The following is a 24,550-nucleotide window of genomic DNA, read 5'->3' on the forward strand; positions in this document are numbered from 1 at the left end:
TGGTCCTTTAAGTCCTGTGTCTTTGTTTAGCTTGTGTCGCCCTCTGCTGTTCAGGCAGTGTAATTACACCACTACAACACCAATAACAGAACAGTTCAGTGAAGACGACTGGAAATAGAGGGACACTTGTGTTGTAAGGTAAGCTATAAATTAAACACCAAATTAAATGCACACAAAGTGTCATATTCCTCCGAGGCATGAGGACTTTAATTAGGTTGTAAAATAACTATTGTGTATGTTAAAGTCGTTATTTCGAGCTAAAACTTTAGTCACTCGACGTTTTGCAACTAAAGCAAAGATTTTGAAATTGACCAAAACATTTCAAAATCACTCCATGCTTCTGAAAGAGTCATTGCGAGACTCAACAGACAAACTTTTTGTTTTACTTTGGAAACTTTGTAGGTAAATAAGCAGCAGTGAATCCGCCATTATTCCCAGTTTATGAGGTTTTCCTGAAATGAGGAAGTGAGCCCACCTGACCGCAGGTAGGTGAGGGAGTGGCCACCTGCAACCTTCTGCTCGACCAAACTAACTAACTAACAGTGTGAGACACACAATCTGTCAGGCCTGGACTCACCGAGAGGAATTACACTTTCTGTCAAGCTTTTATTCTGTTAGAGGGAATTAAACCAGAATAAGGTAAGACACAAGATTTATACATGCTTATGTTTATTTCAGCAGAGGGAATCACAACTTTACTGCTGCTGAGGTGAGTCATTACAACTAATACAAGTGCTTGCATGCAATAGGCCCACATATATAGAGGTTAAACTGCATTTAAACCATTACATAAGCTTAGAATTCAGCTTATTTGTTAAACTGGTTCTGTTTTTTCCTCTTTTTAATATATTTTCTTTCTTGTTTAGGCTATATCAAGTGTCAAACTTGTCTTTGAAGCTTGAATTATTGTGTTTTTTGTCAAGATATTGATTATAATGGCACAATGTGAAGCACTAGCTGCCATTTTCACCCAAAGAGAGAGAAAGAGAGATAGAGAGAAAGAGGAGTTTGTTCATTATCAAAGCAAGTCTGTGCAGGTGAAGCAGCAGCCAGCCACATTCCTGTGCCTGGGGTCATGACAGTGCAGTGTGCAGACCCTCAGCAGCAGCACAACACTGTGTGTAGACAGCTCAGGCCTGTCTGATGAATACCTGCCTGTGTTGACAAGCTCCGAGCAGGAAAAAGAGGCTTCACTATAACCACTGTACTCACTCTGTGTTTTTGTTTAATGTTTAATTCAGTGATTTGTCGATATACTTGTTATACATGCGTCAGATCTTTATCTCAAAAACATTCTTTACTCAAATTACTGATAAAAAAAAGTCCCTTCTGTTGGATAGGTAGCTTAGGTGTAATGTGATTTCTGACAGTTTGTTGCTGAGTGTTTTCCCAGAATGCCCACAAACACCATCTGATGACACTTCTTGAAGGAATTGATGTTAATACAGTCAGTTGTGCATGTCATGACACATTCTGGCAAAGGCAGTGTCTTCTATTGCACCACAGTCAAGGGTTGAACCTGTGTAGGAACCGTAGCATAGCTGCAACTAACGATTATTTTCATTGTCGATTAATCTCATAAAATGGTGAAAAATGTCGATCAGTGTTTCCCAAAGCCCAAGATAACGTCCTCAAAAAAAATGCTAACTTGAAGTGTCTCAGTTGTTTTGCTTTTTTTAAATCAAAATTACACAAGGAAACAGAAAAGTACTGATCTTGGGTCTAAATATCAGTAAAATTTCAGTAAAACATAAAGCCTTATCAAGGTGATAAAGATAATATGACATAAGATCAATTTTGTTGATCCCATGCAGGAGAATTTATAATAATAAGATGCATAGTATTAGGGCTGCAACTACTGATTATTTTCTTTGTTGATTAATCTGTTAATCATTTAATTGAGAAAATAATCAGTTGTTTGGTCTATAAAATGGTGGAACTGTCGATCAGTGTTTCCCAAAGCCCAGGATGACGTCCTCAAATGTCTTGTTTTGTCCACAACTCAAAGATATTCAGTTTACAGTCATAGAGGAGTAAAGAAACCAGAAAATATTCACATTTAAGAAGCTGGAATCAGAGAATTTAGACCTTTTTTCTTAAAAAATTACCCAAACTGGTTAATCAATTATCAAAATAGTTGGTGATTAATTTAATAGTTGTCGAATAATCGTTGCAGCTCTAAACTGTAGCCTGACTGATACTGGATTTTTCAGATATTTTAAAAATCTAATAACAATATGTATCTGCCCACAGTAAAAATAACATAAACTAACAATCTTTGGATTTGATTCCTTTGATTTAAAAAAACAAACAAACATTTTTTAGATTTTGAACAAGATACATACTGAGCGAGACATCGCAACTTGGCATTGTTCTCTGATGTAAAGGTGACACTGTCTCTAATTTAAAGTAATAATCTTTAAGATTTTCATTTAAATAAATGTCTGTTAAGTCACCATCTATGGCCGAATAAGGCAACTCAGTGGTGATTGAGCTTATGGCCCACTGATGTTCACTGTGAAAGCCCTTGTATTTGCAGTATTACGAACTGGGGTTGTGTTCCAAATCGCATACTTTTTCTTTTTACTTTTAGTACATACTACATTTACAAGTACGTACTGTTGCATGCAGTAAGCATACAATTGGGACGTACTACTTCGTCATAACATTGTTCCTTGAACTTTGACCCTCTTGCTCATTTATCCGCTGCACAGAGGATTGTGGGTCAGATGCTGGCTTGCATACGGCAAAATGCAACCAGATGTAGTAGAACATCCTGGTATTTTTGGCATACTGCATTTGATGTACTATGTATTGGGACATTCTAAGTATTTTTTTGGCATACTAAATAGTATGGTAGTATGGGTAAATGGTTACTATGGCCGAACAAACAAAGAAAAGAGCGATGACTACAGACGATGAAACTATAAAAACAAATGCAAAACCAAAAATTATTTAAAAACAAATTCGACGTCACAAAGGCACCACACCAAAAATACACCTGTAATTACAATTTATCGCCAAAGGTGCCGCCAAAGAGAATGAAATAGATGTCTTTGAGATGTAACTTTAACTCAAAGCCATTGGACAACCTCCGGATCTGAAGTGAAGCCAATGTGGAAGTGTCTTAAACTTGCATCCTTTCTAATAGCCAGCAGGGGGCGACTTCTTCAATACAGCATGATGTTCATTTAGTAAATTATGGCCCCATTTAGAGTCAAATAGACCTTAAAGCAGGATATGCTTTAGGGCGTGGCTACCTTGTGAATGACAGGTCGCTACCACGGCGTTGTCCGGTCTGGGAGTTGTCCGTGTTTTGGTCTTACAACTTTCACCCTTTCACCGTGTGTTTTCAGTTCATGAAAGTTAATTGTAACATTATGGTCGTCTAAAAATATCTTGATTCGGCGTTCGGTTGTACTTAGCTCTACCCTCTCGTGCCACTTCTGGTTGCAAAATACCAAGATGGCGACGGCCAAAAATCAGAATTCGAGGCTTCAAAACAGCAGTCCACAAACCAATGGGAGACGTCACGGTGACTACGTCCACTTATATAGAGTCTGTGCTCAAAACTGGTTTGATTATTGTCTCGTTGAATTGCTTAGTCTTTAAAAGTCAGAAAATAGTGAGAAATGTACATCACTCTCTCAAATATCCAAAATCTTGTTTGTATGACCAAAGGTCCAACATAAAGATGATGAATGATTAATTGACTATGAAAGTAGTTGCAGAATATTTTTCTTTTGATCCACTATTAATCGACTGACAGATCATTGCTGCTCTACACAAACACGATACAGATCTGCAGTAAGCGAATATCGCTTGATATATCGGCTTGAACAGTTTATTGGTCTCCTCTCTTTATCAAGTGGAGCCTTGGTGAAGTTTGCAGCTGCTCCATCAGGAATTTAATTCTCATTTATCAAAATGTGTCACCCTGAGTCAGTCCCTGTCATTCACCTCCTAGATATACTGTACAGTACGTTCCTAACAAAACACACAAGAGTTCAGAAATGTAAGAGCGGCAGCAGTAATGTGCAGGAATAACTCCTGATGTTGACAATTGTTTGGGTACTGAATATTCCCTCTGAAGCGTTTGTTGTGGCTGAGCGTTGAAAGAGTTTGTTCAGTCCACCTTGCTTTCAGTTCAGGATAAGAATCTCCCTCGGGAACAGTTGTTACCATAACAACTCAAGTGCCAGCATGACAGTGTGTGTGAGAGGCAACAACACTGTGTGCGTGTGCCTGGAAAAGTGTTGCTTTTGTTCACTTAAAAAAAAAAAATAGAGAGTTGTTAGAAACACGTCGAAACACTTCATGGCCGTCAGTGATTTTAAAAAGGGGCTTTTTGTTGTTGACAAAACTCTCCTGCTGTTAAAATAACCACTAGACTGTTGCCCAACAAAATTACAATATGGCCTGGCATCGTTTCCACATTTTCGAGACTAATGCTAATACGATATGAGTTTTGGAACGATACCAAAAGCCTTTTTGGATATCTTACTTTGACAAATTTAAACATATTTTTCCACAAAATCCTTGTTTTATATTCAGCAAATTAAGCCAAACTTCTCAAATGTTAAATGTTGTCTAACATACTAGCAGCTGAAAACTTACAAAAACAGTTTAAAATTGTCAATATTATGATTTAAACCCATAATTGTCTGATTAAAGAATAAGTAACCAAGGCTGTGAGTTGATGGCAACTTTCAATGCCAGACCATGACCCGTATTTATCAAACTTCTAAAAATTACACCTAATAAAAGAGCCAATTTAGGAGTGAACCTGTTATTTAAGACACATTTATGAAGCAGCTTACTCCGATTTACAGCAAAGTGTAAGTGGAACCTTTAAGAGCAGACGTTTGCTACATTTAATCTTGTTCATCTTCTAAAATGTCCTTTTAATTTTACTCAGTGATATGTTTTTCTACGATTATTTTATTCTCGTGAAATCTGTAATATGTCCAGCAGCAATTATCATGTGAAATTAACGATAATCTAATGAAATAAAAATGTATAAATGAGGATGAAATAACAGGAAATTGGCTTAAAAAATTTAAACTTTTGGAGCTACCCCCTCTTTTTGGTCTTAATATTTTTTTAGTTGATTAGTCATTTTTTATGTTTTTCTCATGCTGAATGACTTATTTCTAAGAAACTTATGAGCACATCTCTGTAAGCACAAGATTTAAAGTGGTGCTGAGAAACTGATCTGTCGATTAAATCGATTAGTCGACAAAATCGTGTGAGTGTTAGTCGACTAAGAATTTCTTTTGTCAAGAACAGCTCAAGAAACTTTATCTTTTCAGTCCTTTCTCTATACCTCATTGTTCTGGGTTTAAGTGTTTAAGTGTTAAGAATTAAAACTAGACAAACATCAAGTCTCACACACTTGTTGCCTGATGTAGACTGGAGGTCACGGGGATTCAACAATGACGCAGAAAACAGGCCTAAATCTTCACCATTCATCATTCAGTCTTGACTTTTTCTTTCCAGATTTCCTTCTTTGTGTTTTGTTTTTGTAACTTAGCTTTTGTCCAGCAGATTATGCAATGCTGTATGAGCAATTGTAGTAATCTGTAATGTATATACTGTATGTCACCAGGTTAACTCATTGTTTATTCCACTCGAGCTAAGGAATGTATTTGTATATCCGCCTCCCCACGTACTTCAACCCGTGGATGTTTTTTTTTTCTCAGAAGTAATCTTAAACTTCGCCCTCGGCCTCCTCAATCCCCTCATGTCAGGCCTCCCACACCCAGGTGATGGTGGTGCAACATGCCGGCCACGCTGCACACTCATCCTCTCTCTCTCTCTTTCCCTTTCTCACCACACACAAACACACCCACACAGCCCTGCTGGGGAATTCATGGCCTCAGGCTAACAAAACACAACCTCGTCCAACAGCGGCGGAAAAGCCCTGAGAGAAACTAACACGGCTTAGCAGCTCCCTCGCAGCACTACTGCCAGCATGGAGCTTCGTTTATGAGAAAACACGTTATGACACTTTTCTGACGGACACTGTTGTGAGGTGGGTAACCCGACAGAAATATCACAGCTGGCTGCGTTGTCAAGGTTGTTTTAAAGTATTTAGCTCTGTTTGCTGAGTTAACATGCCCTCAGATGTTTGATTGACAGATTGATTAATGTGAGGAGTGGAGAGTTATGTTTGGGGGCTTAAAGGTGCTGAGAGTATTTTCGTGATTTTTTTATTTCATGTATCAGTTGGTTGCTGCCCGTCTCTATGCTAGATGTAACCTGAAAGTTCAATCAGAATGTGTGCAAGCTTTCAGCTTTTTTCACCCATGGGTGCACTGCAGTGAAAAGATTTCGGTCGACTGTTTCCAGGTGTGTAGCAGCGCCTGTGACTTTGGCTGCGTGCATATGGTTTTTATGATGTTTAGTAAGCGTCCGTCACCATGTTTGTTTAAGGCTAAGTGGTTGGAGCAGAATCTCAGGCAGCTGGGATGTGTTTTTTTATAAGGTATTCATGTCTTTTAAAGGCAGGGTTGGTAAAGATTTTAGAATTTTTTTTTGTTATATTTGTTGAAATTCTCATTACATATTGACAGCAATCAATAAATCAAATGCTCTGGCAAAAAAAAGAAAAACATCTGGTATCTGTGGCTGTTTCAGGACTGTAATAAACCCGTCCAATTATTTAATTCGGCCTGAATGTAATGATTGGATGGGCTAACTGCCTACCTGCGCCGTTCACGTTCATTGGGATTGTCTTTGGAGGGAGGCCTGAAGTGACGGACTTCATTCTCTCTAGATTTAGCGACTTTTGGAGCTATAGTGCTGCGAGCTACTTTCATTCGAAAAGAGTTGGCAACACTGGGCTTGTTTTTTGCTAGTTTAAAAAACTAGTTTTCTCTTACTAGTTTTTCAAGATCACCCACCCTGCCTTTAAAGGAATAGACATTTGAGAAAAACTCTTACTCACAAGAGTTAGATGAGAAGATCGATACCAGTCTCTGCATTTCTGTACGGTAAATATGTATCTGGAGGTAGCAGCCCGTTAGCATAGCTTAGCATAAAGACTGGAAACAGGGGGAAACAGCTAGCCTGCTTTGTCCAAAGGTTACAAAAAATCAACCTACTAGCACCGCTAAAGCTAATGAGCTGAAGTGTAAAGCAGGAAGTCATTGCCAGGAAATACTCCGCTAAGTCACATAGCCCCCTTTAAAACCACACAAATTGTCATTTTTACTTTTTGTTTTTTGTACAACAAGATATAGCGTGTTAAATATTGAACTATGGAGGTGCTGGTAGGCAGAAATTGTTACCCTCAGACAGAGCCAGGCTAGCTGTTTCCCTCTGTTTCCAGTCTGTATGCTAAGCTAACCATACCATCTCCTGGCTCTAGTTTAAAGGAACAGTGTGTAACATTTCGGGGGAACCGCTGTCCGGCGTTTTGAATGTAGTATTTTTTATAACAATTATTATGGTAAGGATGGCCTCTGAGCAAAGCGAACGGTGTTACAGAGGTTTTGCACTCGGCGGCTCACGTTACCACAGTCTTGGAAAGGGAGGAGTGGGCGAAGGGGTCCTCAGTTGGTTGCAATCTGCAACCACACCGCTAGATGCCACCAAATCCTACACACTTTTATATTGAATGGACAGATATGAGAGTGGTGTCAATCTATGTGGTGTCTATCTCAATGTACACTACATCCCAAAATGTCAAATTATTCCTTTAAGAAGGACAAGAAGTCATCACTGTTGTTTGGTTTCGGACAGATTTAGGTATCGTTTCGGTTTACGAAACAGGTTGTCCCTGTCAGCCAGTAGACAGCTAGTTTCTCCTTCAATACGGCAAATGTTATGAAATGTAAGTTGAAGAAGATGATACAAGTCTGCACACTGTCAACATTTTGCTTTATGAATCACACAGGCCCTCACTTGAAATCACGGTTAGGAAGGAATTTAATCAGGCGGATCTCTGAATCAAATGATATGAGTCATAGACGCCACATGGCACAAGATCACAGCATGAAAATGAAGCTTAGCATGACTGTAGTACTATGATGAAGCAAGTCACAGAACAGTGTGTACTCTTGTTTTGAAGACACATCGTCACTACACTTAAATCTTGATACTATATGAAACAGGATTTCCTCTTCCGTGTGTCGAATTTGTCTACTTCAGGGTTAAAGATATCAGCCAGTTAAGGACCCCTGGCGTTTCACTACTCATTCTAAATCTTAATTAAAGTCTTTTTCCCCCTTTGTCTGTCGAAAGGATGTTACGGATATGATGGTGCCGACCCAGCCTTGAAGATGTATGAGGTGATGTCCGGTGACACCCTGTCCTGGAAGGTACCCAGTCCAAGACAAAACAGCACAGACTCCAGCCCCGAATCGCAATTCACTGGGGACGGAGGGCCCGTCAAGATCCTCAAAGTGTGCTTCTGCACCAACAACAACCTGGGCAAGAACTTCAAGCTGGTTAAATGTGACGGCTCCTGGCAAATAAGGGTGAGAGTACTCTACAAAGATATGGGGAAGGGAGGTGATGTGTCAGAAGACAGATATCTGTTTTATTTGGCCTCCTTAACATGCTGGAAAGTTAATACATCGTTTATCACTGCACAAACAATCTAAAAAAATGTCAACATTTCTTTTACAGCTAATTTGTTAGCCCTTACACGTAAAGATGAAGAAACCACAAAGTGCAATAACTGGAAGGGTGACAAAAAATACACGATATTTAAATTTTTTTTTAAAATTTTTTTTTTAAATTTTGTCTCCTTCAGGCCATCATACGTTCGATTCTGATCTCTGGTCGATTGGGCCCGGACATCGAACATGTAGGATGCTACGGTCTCCTGTTGAAGCACATCAAGTCAGAAGAGCTTCACTGGCTGCATCCAGATCTGACCATCGGAGAGGTGGAGCAACGCTACGAGAGCCATCATGTGGAAGCTGAGTGGAGGTACAGATCCATTACTAGGTTGTTTGTGTCTGATTTGATCTTGTAGAGCGAGCGTTTGAAGGTCATCTGTTTAGAGACATCTTAGGGCTGCATTATTTTGAAAAAATATTTAACTGTGATTATTTTGACTGATATTGCGATATATCATTAGAGGGAATGATAATTTATTAAATCATTATTCTCATTTTCATTGAGACACAAATTAAACTGATTATGGTGTGATTTTTGCAGGGATCTGTACCAAACAAAGATGTTTTCTTAAGTCTGTAGTATATGGTGTGTAGGCCAGGACATCTCTGCAGCACCACAGTATTTAATCTGCGCCTCCTGCGATTTGAAAATCGCAGCAGGCCATATTCTGATTTCGATAACATTTCGATTAATTGTGCAGCCCTAAGGCATCTACACTGTTTTGATATTAAAATACGGCATTTAACAAGCTTGCATGGTGTATCACTTTTCTTTTTCAAATGCAGGTATGACCTTCGGATCAGATATGTTCCTGTCAATTTCTTGGAAAGATTCAAAGATGACAGATCTACGTTAGTGTATTTTTACCAACAGGTAAGTGTATTTCATTTTTTTACTTTTTGGCTGGTATACAATTCATTGTGCCGATGGATATTTGGCAATAAGAGGTGTTGTTTTCAGCAGCTGTCAATATGTCCACTGGTTTTGTGATGATAAAGTTTCATTTTCTGCAGGTGGCTCTCTTTTTGTTTTGAACAAATCTACATACGACTAGAAAAGTCCACTCAGTAGAGTATTGGTGTGTGTATGTATTGGTATATCAGATTTCTCTGTTTGATTTTATGACAGGTGCGTAGTGATTACATGCAGTATCATGCCAGCAAGGTCAGTGATGGGATGGCGCTGCAGCTCGGTTGTTTGGAGATCAGGTGAGTCACCGCACTCTTCTCATTCTTTGGCTCTCAAACTCTTAATTGCATTTATTTTATTGAATGCAGTGATGATGGTGACTTGATGGAGTCGTTAGAGTTATACTGACAAGTGTTATACAGAATGTACTGTGGTAAGTTTCACGTTAGTGATTTGGGTTATTTTGGGATAGAGCGACAAGGATTAGTCGACTAATTGATTATTCAATCAACAGAGAAATAATCGCCAACTCTTTTGATAATCAATTAATTGTTAAAGTAATGTTTAAATGCTGTTTCCAGCCTCTCAATTATGACAATTTTCTGCTTTTCTCTTGTTTTATATCATATTAAACTGAATATCTTTCATTTCTATTAGACATTTTATAGATCAAATGATTAATCTAGAAAATAATTGGCCGATTAATCAACAATGAAAACATTTTTTTTTTTTACAGGAGATTCTACAAAGACATGAATGCAAAAGGTCTCGAGAAGAAGTCCAACTTTGAGCTGCTAGAGTAAGTTTATATTTTACATTAATCTTGTAACTTTGGTGACATAAATTCACTCATTATTCTGTATGGATTGATAGTCAACCCTTTTAAAAGCCCCACTGGATAACGCACCTTGTAGCAGCTTGATTACATCTTTTGTAGATCATTAAAAGTCGACATATAGAACATGATGTTTTAATCTGGTAGCAATTTTTCATTTAAATCCCTACTTTTTTTCTGAATGTTGCTTTACAAATGAAGAAAAGAAGTGGGCCTGGACCTCTTCTTTCCTCAACAGCTGATTAACAGCATGAAGGTAAACTATGTTAAGACAACCACATATGTATTTTCCATATTTACTACTGGCTGGTCGATCAGACCTTCCTCATAGTACACATGAAATAATATTTAAAATGTCCCTGCTTGTGATCCAGTCAAGGCATCTACGGAAGTTGATCCAGCAAACGTTTCAACAGTACGCAACACTCAAGGAGGACGACTGCATGATCAAGTTTTTTGAGACCCTCAAAGACTTCGCCAATTATGATGAAGAGGTTTTCCCATGTGAACTAGTGGTGAGTAGCTCCCTAAGTGCTACCGTAGTTATAAACATCAGGAGCTCCAAACATTAATCTGCTCTTTTTTTACAGTAATATTACAAACATTTAACCACCGTCACTTGTCAACAGCAAGGTTGGAGTCTAGCGGTGGAGCTGGTCATCGGAGGGAGGGGGATTCGCCAACGCACACAGAAGGATTCAGCGGTAAGCATGGTGAAGATTTACTTGAGAGGGCTTTGACCTTTCATCATATATCACATTGTGTTGTGAAAATCTATCTAGTTCCAGGATTTTGTTTAATGAATAGTTGGACATGATATGAGTGATATGCAAAGGAAAAATTCTACATTAATAAATAAATAAATGCATAAATACGTAAACAAATACATACATTTAAAAAATAAATATAAAATAAAAAAATAAATGCTAAAATAAATAAATACAATTTAAAATTAATAAAAATAAATACATAAATAAATAAAAGGGAAAATTAAACAAAAGAGTAAATAAATAAGGGAATTAATACAAAGATAAATAAATAAAGAAGCAAATTAAAACAGAAATATCAGTTTTTATTATATTGTATCAATTAATTAATGGCTACATTTATTTTTGATACATTCATTTGTTCAATTTATGACATATTTATCTATGTATTATTGAGTCATTTATTTATTTGTTAATTTATTTTTTATTTTGGCAGGTTCTGTCCTCCACAGATGCTACGTCATTATTGTATTATAATATATATATATATATAAAACACAGCTTGCCAAATGTCATCAGTCCCATGATCATAATTCAACTTATTGCATTCCTCCTTTTTCTTGCCTCAGCCTGTTTTTATGGCCGACTTCAAGCAGATCAAGAAAATACAATGCTTAGCTCAGAGCGACGGCAAGGCTCTCCTAGACCTCAACATAGAGGGGGCCAGACAAGTGAGTACAACAACACTATCTACCTTTTATACAATAGTACTTTGTCCAGTGTTAAGAATCAGAATAGCTAAAATAAGTAAATACATTTACTATAGAGAGCGTCTGCACAGGAAATGTGACCCGATACATGTGCTTCTTTCTGATAGTGTCTATCGATCAATGTGGCCACGGTCCCGATGGCAGAGAACATGATGGACCTTATTGATGGCTACTGTCGCTTGGAAAATGACTCAGATGATACTGTTATCTACCGAGCAGATAAAGGTGTGTACGACTCAGCCTCTTCCCCCCTGTTGCAACATCACCGTGGTTAAAAGCGTACAATATATATTGTTTTTAAAGATGGAGCATAGTTGGATGCCTTATTGTGACACACTACAGGCGAAAACATTGTTTTTCATGCACTGGTCAATTTTGAGATTTTGGGCTATTCTGCTTCCATAACATGTCTTCTTTCAGACTAGTGGAAAGAAAACACATTTAGGTGTTTGTTTTACTACTTTGTCTTTTTGCGTCTGCAGATTTCTCCTAGATTTACCCAAAATTACCATTAGATAACGCCTCATTTGCATATTTAAACATAACATTTCAGAAAACTTGTAATACAAAAAAATATTTTTCTTAATGTAAGTAATCAATTGGGGGAAGTTTCATGGTGATATCTATTAGTTAAAGATGTTTACCCTATTCACCTGCAGTGTCTTCTACCATCTATATCTTTAAAGACTGTTTTCTCAAAATGAGTTTTTTCTCATACTCTGAGCCAGAAATCTCCACTTCAGTAGCAATGACATACACCAAACTTTCCAATTTCATTCCTATCTATATTCTGAAGGTTTTTACCGAGGGGTTTGTTTATATATCATTCACAGCCTGATTTATAGAACATTTTATCCCTAAAAACATGGTGAAAATTGATTTGTTTTTATGGCTGTCCACAGTATTTTCTAAGATACAAAGAGATATCTATAATTCCCTCTGTAAAAACCTCTGAAGCCAATACGTCGACAAAATGAAACAAGAATTTTGAACCTGGCTTTATCCAACGTTTAGATTTCTGTTTTAACACAAATCTGACAAGATAATGCGTTATTTGCATACTTAAACATACCTTTGCAGAAAACTTGTAATACAAAAAATGATTTGTCTTAATGTAAGTAAATCAACTGGGGAAGTTCCATGGTGATATCTATTAGTTAGAATTTGTACCCTGTAGAGTCTCCCCTTAAAATCTGTATGAAAGACATTTAAAATGTATTATTTAAACTTAACTGGACTGATTTCTCTCCTAGATGCCAGTACACGGTGCGCCCTGCCTGAGATTCCTACAGAGTGAGTGGATGTTGGCTGTTTTACGACGTTGAATGATTTGTGCCCTCCCTCAGAGTCCAAGCTGTGGTTTGGTTGTAATATGAAATGAAAAGTTATAGTTATTGATGAGAGAGGCTGTTTTATTGAATCATTCTGTCGGCGCTCTGAGGGAGCCATAAGTTAGAAATTTATGAGCAGGGTTTTTCTCTCATTTTGTCTTTTTTCTGGAGCAGTAGAGACACCACCTCGCTCAGACACAGTATGGGTGAGCTAACCATTTCATGACCTCCTCCATGTATAATACAACACGTAGCATCTTCAAATCCAAACTTGTTTTGTCATTACCTTACAAGAACAACAAGTAAAAGCATGTTGATCTTTCTTTTGTGTTTTTTTAGGGTCAGATATCTATTGTGAGATAGATGAAAGGCCGAAATCAGGTTTGTTTAACGTTTGTATTCATGTCTTTTGCAGAATAATAACGGTGTGAACTCACTTTCCAACCTTCATTTATGTAAATCTTTTTCTATAGTTGTTAAGTACGGGATCGACCGAAGTGACATTGTTCTCGGCCGAATCCTTGGTGAGGGTTTTTTCGGGGAAGTCTACGATGGAGTTTACAAAAAAGACGTAAGTGTATCTCCCTAGTTGAAGTATATCAATACTAACAGCAAAAACAGATTTAAAAAAAAAACTATAAAACTATATATAGACTATAATAGTGGGAAACTGGTTGGAGAAATATAAATTTATACAATACTTATGTTACCAGGAGTCACAATTGCTGTAGTTATAGAATATGAAATCTTATTAACGGCATCTTAACTTGCATTACATGTGCATTAGGGCAGCAACTAACAATTATTTTAATTGTCGATTACTCTGCTGCTGCTAATACTGCCTATCACATTTATCTAAAGCCTAAATTAAGATCTTCAGATTACAAGTTATGTCTGTCCAACAGTCCAACCCCAGAAATATCAGTTTACTGTCACATAAGACAGAGGAAAGCAGCAAATTGTCACAATTGGAACCAGAGAATATTCTGTGTTTTTGCTTGACTCAAAGGGATAGTAGTTTTGAAGTGAGGTACTTATCCATAGTCAGTGTTTTACCTACAGTAGATGACGGTCGACCTGTTTGGAGAAGCAGACAGGAGTTACTGCACAGGAGCAAAGCAATGTACTGCTGTGGACGGGGCCGGCAGCAAAACGTATTTTAGCCACCTAAAAGAAAGGCCCACCTGAAAAAATCAATATCACTTTAGGTGTACACTATATTTAGAATATTTTCACCACTTTACCTTGCTGTGAGTCAGCCCTTCCAGACAGGGAACTGAAGCTGTTATATCCATCTATGCTCTCGCCAAAGCCACCAGACTCCATTGAAAAAACTTGCAGAACACAGGGAGTTGCTGGTCTACTGCTGCCTTAATCAGTTCATTTGTTTGTGCTATTTTGTTGACTTTGGTTGAATCTGAAGGTCACACTATAGCACAAACAAACTAACCGATCAAGGCAGCGGTAGACCAGCAACCCCCTGTGCTCTGCGAGGTAAAATTACTGTTTTTTTCAATGGAGTCTGGTTGCTTTGGCGTGAGCATAGCTAGCGGCTTTAGATCCCCTTCGGAAACATAGACTGTATAGCTGTCTCATTGCAAGGTAAACCAGCAAAAATATTCTAAATATAGCTTACACCTTACATTGATTTTTTTTAGGTGGCTTAAATATGTTTTGCTGCCGGTCCCGTCAACAGCACTACATTGCTTTGCTCCCATGTCGGTACTCCTGTCTGCTTCTCCAAGCTTGGGGCGTGCCGACCGTCATCTACTGTAGGTAATACACTGACTAAAGATAAGTACCTCATACAACCCCACTTTAAAACACTCAAGCTATCCCTTTTAAATTATGAATCAATTATCAGAATAGTTGCAGAATAATTTTTCTGTCGGCTACAGTCTGTTTGCGTAAACGCTCTTACTAGTTTCCATTCAAATGTCCACAGCATCACTGTGTCTTTTTCGGTTGTTGAATCAACAGAATGGCGAGAGGGTTAATGTGGCAGTGAAGACCTGCAAAGACTGCACACCTGATGTGATGGAGAAGTTCACGAGTGAAGCAGGTAATTAGAAAAATGTGCAGAAGATCATGAAATAAATGTGATAACATTATTAACTATGAAGATAACTTTGTGAACTTTGTGTGTTTGCCAGTGATTATGAAGAACCTCGATCATCAGCACATCGTCAAACTGATTGGAATCATAGAGGAAGACCCTGTGTGGATCGTCATGGAGCTTTATGAGTTCGGAGAGGTCAGTGCCAATCTTAATGTCGTGATTTTGGTGTTAAAGCAATCATACCTTTTATAAATGATGTAGATGTGGAATAAGTCAATTCCTGTCTTTACTTAAATGTTGACATTGCAGCTCGGGAATTACCTGACTGAGAACGAGAAGACGTTGACAAGAACAACTCTGGTGCTCTTCAGCCTGCAGATCTGCAAAGCTCTCGTCTACCTCGATGGGGTCAACATGGTGCACAGGTGAGAGGCTCCTTTTATTTTTGGTGCTGTTATCCAGGAAGTGTTATTATCCTGGCTGAAAAAAAGAATCAAATAATAATCATGAATCAGGATCAATTTCTCCATATGGAGCCATGTTGTAACCAAGCAGCAACCTCTGGTGCTGAGAAGTGAAGCTAATGCAGAAGTGCCTCAAACTTGCATTCTCTCTAATAGCCAGCAGGGGGCGACTCCTCTGGTTACAACAAGAAGTCTGATTGTATAGAAGTCTATGAGAAAAATGAGCCTACTTCTCACCTGATTTATTACCTCAGTAAACATTGTAAACATGAATTTATGATCTCAATCGCTAGTTTCAAGTCTTCTTCAATACAGCATGATGTTCATTTAGTAAATTATGGTCCCATTTAGAGTCAAATAGACCATTAAGCAGGGTATGCTTTAGGGCGTGGCTACCTTGTGATTGACAGGTCGCTACTACGGCGTTGTCCGGTCTGGGAGTTGTCCATGTTTTCATCTTACAACTTTAACCCTTCACAGTGTGTTTTCAGTTCAGGAAAGTTAATTATAACCTTTTTGGTTGCTTAAAATTGTCTTATGCAGCGTTCAGTTGTACTTATCTCCACCCTTTCGTGTCACTTCTGGTTGCAAAAAAACAAGACAGTCACGGCCAAAAGGCCGAACTCAAGGCTTCAAAACGGCAGTCCAAAAAACGAATAAATTACGTCATGGTGACTTGTATACAGTTTATGATTGTAACCAAGTGGCAATGTCCGGTGCCAAAACGAGTACCAAAAACTGCAGTTCTTTGCTCCAAAAGCAAGTCAATCACCATAGACCCCCATGTTAAAATGCCCAACTTTACAGTAGAAATACACGTGTTTACAACCTGGTACAAAGACGGTTTTGGTCTCGATAGCTAATTTCCCCGTTCATGTACGGGGGTGGATTTTTCTATAACTCACCTGAATTATATTAAAGGCTTAAATTTCGGAATAATTGAGGGCTTGGCCGCTTTGAGTGACAGGTGGGTGCCGTACCAGGTCACTAGCTGTTTGCTCTGCTGCGTCACCAAGGCCGTGATATTCCGAATCCTACCATAGTGAAGGCATGACCCACCCTACTCTGCCTCTGATTGGTTACCATGACATTCTCACCCTAATCCTAACCAATCTCACTCCTCATGACTAAACCTAATCAATCCAACCAACGAAGGCAGCGAGTACTAGCCAATCAGAGGCAGAGTCACCATGACCAGCTAACCTGTACTGATTTTGTATGAAATGATAATGTCTGTGCTGAAACTCTGCTTATTTCCTCAGGCAGGAGTGTATAATAAATTAGCTCTTTTGTTACTGTCATACGAAAAGAGGCACAACCTGTAATGTTCTGGGTTACAGTACGTTCTTGAAATAATAAGACAAATTTGAGTGTGATTTTCTGCACAGTGTTGATTCACAGGGATGGTGACGAAAAAGGAAAGTTGACAGTGTTATCGATACATATAGTTAGAAAAAACAAAAACAGCATCTGGATGTAAAGTGGAGTCATATCAGGTCGTGACAGTAGAAAACTTTTTTTTCATTTAAACTTGAAATATTTATACTAAGACACAACATTACAGAAAGCCGATGTGAGATGACAGAAAAACATGTCAGCGCTCAGTTGTTTCTGCAGAATGTTATCAACAGGTTTCAGGCAGCGAAGCAGCCGCTCTGGATTCAATCTCCTGTGAAGGAAAAAAACACAGACGAAGGAAATTACTTTCTGCCTGTGTGGAAAATGCAAAGATTCCTTCTGTTTTACTTTCTGCTGCGATCGTGGCAGCGCTGCAGTGGTCGAGAGGCAAATTCAGGTCAATCAGAGAGGGCTTAGGGCCGTTTAAGAAACTCTGCTTGTTTAATCTGCATTTTTTATCATCCCCATCTGACCTTTCTTTCTGTCTTATTCGGGTTTTGTCACAGAGATATTGCGGTTCGGAACGTGCTAGTCGCCAGTCCAGACTGTGTGAAGCTCGGAGACTTCGGTCTGTCGAGATACATTGAGGATGAAGAATACTACAAAGGTAAAAGAGGCACTTTGGAAGCTGATTTCGCTGTTGCACTTTTTCCTCTCGGCCACCTAATTGTCTACATTGTAATGCATACATAGAGTACATACTGTATATCCTTGACAGAATAGACAGACTAATAAAGAGGGAACATGAAATAATACAGAGGCCTCTTTATGTTCCTGTTCAACAATGAAAAATATTGACCACAAAATCTCCCATTTCCCATTTCTTCACAGCGTCTGTTACTCGGTTGCCTATCAAGTGGATGGCCCCAGAATCCATCAACTTCAGACGTTTCACCTCAGCCAGTGATGTCTGGATGTTTGGTGAGCTTGTGATACGCTAACATACAGTACAACAGCTCAGGGAAAAGACATTAAGCGGGTTTAGCACATGGCAAAAGGCAGGTGGCTGGTTAATCTTCAACACAAACAAGCATGATTTTATGAGATGGTAAAAATGATTTGATAATGATCAGAATTAAATTGAGTTTCCAAGGTACTGTAGACACAGAATTATCTCCTCCTTAGGTGCACACATGGATGATGGGTTAGAAACCACTTTATACATTTGTATAGAGCGTGTACAGGATCTCTTAATTACATGATTCAATTATTAGGTTACAGTATCATCTGTTATCACCTCTCTCTCTACTGTACCTGTCTTCACTCTAATCAAATCAGCACCATCCTGTGGTCCACTTCATAACCACACTGCGATGGTCTTCTCTGGTGCATTTCATACCAACAGACGTATCACAATCAAATAGTGCACAATACACATCTTAGTGTAGTTCGGTTCATTTGGTCCGGACCACGGGAAAGAATTATACATTTTTGCATTTTAGTTCTGATCCGGCTCACACTGCCTTTTTACAAACGATTTAGAGGAGTTCCTTTTCAGGCGGTTTTCGACAGTTGTTGGGTCCGCAACAGGGTTTGATTGACAGCTTTCACACCAGCCCAAACAAACGTTACACCCTCATCTTTTTGAAGATTTGTTGGGTGGATTCTCTTCTTCTTTGTTTGGCTTTGATTCTGCAAAATGCTGCGTGTATGCCCTCATGACCACAACATGTTCCGGTTAAGGCTGTTTTTTCGTTTCCCCTTATGGAAGTTGAAAGGAGAAATGAAACAATCCAATATTATTGCAATGGGCACATGAATAATGACGAGCATGATAATGTTTTAACCTCATGTCTAAGCATTTTTTGTTTCTCTTTGTCTACACTGATCAATAGCTGTATGTATGTGGGAGATAATGAGTTGTGGAAACCAGCCGTTCTTCTGGCTGGAGAACAGAGACGTGATCAACCAGCTGGAGCAGGGAATCAGGCTGCCCAAGCCAGACAACTGCCCTCCTGCCCTCTACTCACTCATGACCCGCTGCTGGTCCTACGATCCCAGAGAGAGACCCAACTTCACTGAGCTGGTGTTCAAGATCAGGTACTCCTTTATTCAATATAGAAAGAGCTCTAATGAGACCCTCTAATTAAGGTTGGATCTACGGTGATGAGCTTTCTGTAATGATTTCTTCTCAGTATTGATGTATGATAAAAATACACTACTACAGTTCATATACAGTAAATATATGTCAAGTGTTTTACAAGTACATTTTTTGCGACTCTCAATTGGCAATTTCTGTTGCCGTCTTAAAAATTGTCTTAATTTAATGTATTAATCCAACTACCTTCCCAGAGTAAATTCAATAAACAAGATGTTCGATCCATTGATCGCTGGTTAGTTTTATGCTGTATCAATTTTTCCCCATCCCTAGCATGTAGTTACCTGCAGTAGTAGATGTGTTTTTTGTACCTCTCTTAAGACATAATGTACCGTAACGTATTGTCTAAAATCTGTCAGTGATGTCCACAAGATGGAGAAGGAGCAGGAAGTGGAGAGAGAGCGGGACAGAGCGCGCTCCACAAAATATTTCGACCCCAAGTTCAACTTCAACGAGCCTCCTCCCAAGGTACGGATCCCTGTCCAATTCAGCCACTGTTATAGGTTGCAGAACATTGATGTAGTGCATGTTTTAATACATATTTTGAATATTTACTCCAGCCCACAAGGCAGAAACCAGGGCGGTTCGCGAGCACGCTCAGTATTGGTCTACAATTTCAGGTACAGTAGCGTACCCAGTAGCCTTTCACCTGTCTCCTCAGGTGAGGATGACTTCAAATCTAGATTTTGTAAGTGATGTGTGTATGTGTGTGTGTGTGTATCTGTGCAGCTGAGGCACGATGCTTTGTGTGCCAGCTCACCTGACCTGGCGAGCCCGTGTGAATACCAGTCCCCCGTCGACTCCATGAGCTCTCTGGCGTTGCCGGACAGCAGGTCCCCTCGGCGCCGCAGCGTGGGGGTAAGAAAGACTCAGCACTTTGTCTGAACATCTAACCTTGTCTGACAATTTTCTCACATTTGAGGTCACATGTTCAAATGTTGATAAAGCTGGAGTTAAAACTGAGACCAAAAAAAGGCGTTCCCATCATTCTTCCTCTGCACTTCTAGGAGGGCGAGTTTTTCCGAGCGGAATCGAACAGCAGGGAGGAGGCGGCGCGCCTGTGGCAGAGGGAGAGGCAGAACATGCAGAGCACTCTCCGCCGGCAGAAACAGCAGATGATGGAGGATGAGAAGTGGCTGGAGACGGAGACGAGACTCCTGGTGGGAAACAGAGCGTCATTAACTTGTGTCAACCCCCTCTCTGTGTCTCTGTGTCCCCCCACTCAGTTCAACGTGGCCCTGGAGGCTACGTGGAACGAGGCCTCGTTAAACAATACCAACCCGCTCGGTCACTCTCGACTCCCCGCTAGCCTTAAATTGAATGTTTCCCTGAAAACAGTCCCAAAGAGAGGGTCCATGTCCATATTGTATAAAATGAACCTGCCTGTTCTTTTGCAGGACCCCATGGGACCAGAGGACACTGCCGGCCCAGCGGTAGGTGTCCGCCTACACACGCTGTGATTTCAGACTCAGATTAAAAGGAAAAAAACACACTGTTAACGAATGTTTTTTTTGCATCTCACATTTCTGAGCCCAGTTTGTTTTCTTTGGCAACATATTCTTCTTATTCCCATTGGACAAGTGAGCAAATATGGTCAGCATGATGCCGCACGACATGTAGTAGTTTGTGTAGTCAGCATAATGTATTAAGTGCAGCTGCATTGATGATTAAAACAGCTACAACCACAGGCATCAACTATGATTATGTTGGTCATGGGTTTCATACATATAGACAGCACTGTTTTATTGTCTAGTCCTCATGAGATTGATCTTTTTCTATTCTTTTTAGTCCTCTGAAGCTGATGCAGAACACGGTAAGTGCTCCAAAGAAATTCACATTTTTATTCTGAGTCCTTCTGAGCACTTTCATGTCTCTCTAAACTCAACTTCTTTCTGTGTCTCTCATATTGTTCATCTCTCTGCCCTGCAGCACCTCCAGAGAAGCCCCCAAGGCTCACAGCACATGTAATTATATTGATTAATTTTTTGGGGATTGCAACATCTTTTTTTAGCAAAAGACTAATTTAATTTTATTAGCTTTGATTTTTAGATAAAGAGAATTTATAATGAACTCAGTCGTCTCAAGAAGAAGTCAAATTACCCTTCAAGTGAAAGGGAATTGATGCCACCATGCATTAAAATTAGCGCCCAGTGGATCCTTGTGGTGTAAAGTAATGAGGATGAGTATTTTAATTATTATAACACATGATTCTCTCTCACTCAGCCTGCGCCCACAGCCGAGCTGGACCGCTCTGACGACAAAGTGTACAGCAATGTCATGAACCTCGTCAAAGTTGTTGTCCAACTCAAGAACGACATCACAGAGGTGCCTCCGGAAAAATATATCACCCTTGTCAAGGTACGCCGAGACAAATTTCTGTTTTTCACGCAAATTGAAGGAATTGTAATGGAAAGCAAACCTCTCCAGTCATAGTGCTGATTAATTCTCTGCCCACAGTCTGTCGGGATGGCTTTACGAGATCTGATTCACAGTGTGGATGACATCCTGCCCACCTTACACGAGACTGTCACGACTGAGGTACAGTATATTATCTGCAGCCTGTTTGCCATCTTTTCTCATCTCCTTGCTCCCTCTCTTTATTGATTTTGTTTTTCTTTCTCCCTGCTGTTTGTGCCTGGAACAAAAAATGACAGAAATCTTCTTCAAAGGAGGAAATGACCATTTCTTGTTTACTATTCTGGCACCCAAAATCCATAGCTTGCATATTAGAGCTGTTTCTACAAAGCCGTATTTATCAATTTATCACATAGAATTTGATGCATTTTTGCAAACTTGAAACCACCAGCTGATATGCACAGGTGTTTATAGGCCTTTTACACAGCAGACATTTTGACTTCTCATAGGAAGAAAAGCACTGGTGTTAATACCCGTGATGGATGAAGTACTTGAAAGCCACATGCCACATTGAATGACTTAAGTAGAAGTTAAAGTCACCTATTAGAATATTACTTGAGTAAAAGTCTTAAATTGTTTGATATTTTCTGTACTTTACTAATTTTCTGATATTAATGTAGGTATTAAAATTAAAAGTACAAGTAAATGCTGTTAATAAAACAGCAAGCACATCAGAATTTTGAGAAATATTAAGTTTATTCCTCTTAAAATGTACACCAACTTAAAAATGGAGGCTACATTACACTTGAAGAAAAACAAGGTCTTCACAACTTAAAGGATTTAAAGAACACAATCCAGTTTTTCCTTCCCTAGTAGTTGCAGGTAGCATGTAGCATGATCTGACATGCAGCCTGGACTTCAGCGGAAATCAAAACTTAACTACGGCTTCGAGAGCACTTTGTTGGCACTTGCCCATCACGTGAATGATGCAACTTGCAAGCTAGGACCACTAATTCGCCAAACCTGCTTGCTTCCAATAGTAATGAGTAACGAAGATGCTTAGGGGAAATGTAACAGAGTAAAAGTATACATTTTATTTAGGAAATGTAGTGGAGTAAAAGGGAAAGTTGACTGAAATATAAAAACTCAAGTTACGTACAGATACTCCCAAAAAATACAAAGTAAAAAGGTCGACAGTTCCCATCCGTCATGTCTGCTTACCGTCCCCCACAGATCGAGGGCACCCAGAAGCTGCTGAACAACGACATGGCGGAGCTGATCAGCAAAATGCGGCTGGCCCAGCAGAACGCCATCACCTCCTTGAAGGAGGAATGTAAGAAACAGATGCTGGCTGCAGCGCACACTCTGGCGATGGACAGCAAGAACATGTTGGACGCTGTGGACCAGGCCAGAGTCAGGGCCAACTTAGCCAAGCCTGTGGCCCCCTAGTGGACTGTAAGCTCTCTTACTCAGTTCACACATCAAGCTAATGATTCACATCTGTCAGTCAGATACAATATTTGCACACAGTTGAGCATTTCCGTTGTCATCACACTGCTTAAGTTAAGGTTCTCAAATGAATGTTATGGACATTCATTTATATGTAAAAGTCCCGCACTTCAGCTTTAAGTTTAAATATGATGCTACAACGCAGTGGATATGGATGTGGTTGTGTGCTTACTAAGGTAGTATGTACACTGAAAGTAATGATGGTCTATTGGCATCATAGTTACGATGCCGTCATTTCAGACGAACTGTGTAATTTTTGAGCTTTTGACTTAATTATCTGCTCAGAAATTGAATTATCCTTGTAAATATAAAATGTGTCTTGTGAAAAGTTTTTACAGCAAAGAAAAAGAAAAAAATAGTGCAAATTAAAATACAAGTAAATGGTTAACCCTTTCATACCTGTCAACAGTAACCTGAGTGAAATGTAAAGATGACAAAACCTAAACGGTTAGTCAGCCATTCAAAATCATGTTAGATAGATATACAGTACATATCTCAAGTTTGACTATGACGCATTATGATAAAATGACGAGATGAAGACTAGAGCAGTGTGGATAATGGATAGTCAGATATGTGTCAGGTACTCTTGAAAGAAGAAAGGTTTTTGTATAATGTCCATTATCATTATTATAAAATATGAAATTCTAGCATGTAAATCAAGCGGTATAAAAATAAATATCATAACGTATACTGCTGTACTCGCCTGTTCATTGAAACACATCTCTTGTAGGAATGACACAACCTGTTTGTTGCTGCTCTTAGGTCATTTTCACACCACTCAATAAATGCTATATAGACGGGTTTTTAAAGGTTTCATGAGGGTATTTATTACATAGTATGATCATTCAAAAATAATTGTAATCATGGTGGCGTGGCCTAAAAGAAAAACCTGTAAAAAAGAAAATCTTTCCAAACCAGCACAAATGACCCCAGTTAGTGTGTCCAGTATATTATAGACTCCCAGTACAGCATGCCACTGATGGTCAAAACCAAAGAAAGTTGAGAAACTTAGAAACGTAAAAGCCATCCTATCTTAGGTGGAATGAAGTTCCTGACTTTTTTTTAGCATCTCATTACATATGTTTTCTATATTTATTTTAATCAATGTTGAAAGTGTGGCTGAATCAGTCCGTCACTGTGTCAGTCCAACATCTGATTGACAACTTGGATGGGTTACCCTGAAATTTGGTTCATTAATATTCCCAAGAAGATGAATCCTAATGACTTTGGTTATCCCCTTACTATTCTCATCAAACATCACCAACAGTAGACCTATAGGCTACTGCACGTTAACGTGTATGCTTGCAGGCCAAATTGTCATTTAAACATTAGCATGTTAACAAATGCCAACTCTGGGCTTGTTAACATGCTAATGTTGGCATTCAGGTCAAACTTAACCTAAGTAACAATACAGGTGAGGCTGAGGAAGTACACCTGAGGCCGACTAAGTGCAGCTTAAACGGATGAAAGTTGAGCCAAGTGAC

General features: G+C 39.1%; 1 protein-coding gene and 1 long non-coding RNA gene across 5 annotated transcripts; one reads left to right on the forward strand and one right to left on the reverse strand.

Moving 5' to 3' along the window:
- Nucleotides 1-9: 9 nt before the first annotated feature.
- ptk2bb (protein tyrosine kinase 2 beta, b) lies at nucleotides 10-23,756 on the forward strand. Of its 4 annotated transcripts, XM_037751630.1 has the most exons (32): nucleotides 102-138; nucleotides 403-485; nucleotides 8,248-8,483; nucleotides 8,762-8,940; nucleotides 9,417-9,504; nucleotides 9,760-9,839; nucleotides 10,277-10,339; nucleotides 10,577-10,631; nucleotides 10,750-10,890; nucleotides 11,005-11,079; nucleotides 11,712-11,813; nucleotides 11,960-12,077; nucleotides 13,106-13,145; nucleotides 13,358-13,389; nucleotides 13,523-13,564; nucleotides 13,657-13,754; nucleotides 15,164-15,245; nucleotides 15,337-15,437; nucleotides 15,552-15,667; nucleotides 17,611-17,711; nucleotides 17,936-18,025; nucleotides 18,940-19,144; nucleotides 19,562-19,670; nucleotides 19,763-19,822; nucleotides 19,932-20,060; nucleotides 20,210-20,362; nucleotides 20,600-20,635; nucleotides 20,991-21,015; nucleotides 21,132-21,166; nucleotides 21,426-21,560; nucleotides 21,660-21,740; nucleotides 22,791-23,756. In XM_037751630.1, exons 3-32 carry the CDS (start codon nucleotides 8,286-8,288, stop codon nucleotides 23,004-23,006), a joined length of 2,985 nt encoding a protein of 994 aa, XP_037607558.1. In that variant the 5' UTR covers nucleotides 102-138; nucleotides 403-485; nucleotides 8,248-8,285; the 3' UTR covers nucleotides 23,007-23,756. The 4 variants fall into 4 exon arrangements, with proteins under 4 accessions (XP_037607556.1, XP_037607558.1, XP_037607555.1 ...); XM_037751628.1 differs by lacking the exon at nucleotides 403-485 and having other exon boundaries at nucleotides 10-138; XM_037751627.1 differs by lacking the exons at nucleotides 102-138; nucleotides 403-485 and adding an exon at nucleotides 496-639.
- On the reverse strand, nucleotides 22,307-22,779 carry LOC119477560. The gene is made up of 2 exons (XR_005204258.1): nucleotides 22,568-22,779; nucleotides 22,307-22,468 (listed from the first exon to the last, which is right to left on the reverse strand). It is a non-coding gene; the product is annotated as an uncharacterized LOC119477560 (long non-coding RNA).
- Nucleotides 23,757-24,550: the final 794 nt, after the last annotated feature.

The sequence above is a fragment of the Sebastes umbrosus genome, chromosome 18, assembly GCF_015220745.1.
Source record: "Sebastes umbrosus isolate fSebUmb1 chromosome 18, fSebUmb1.pri, whole genome shotgun sequence".
NCBI lineage: Eukaryota > Metazoa > Chordata > Actinopteri > Perciformes > Sebastidae > Sebastes > Sebastes umbrosus.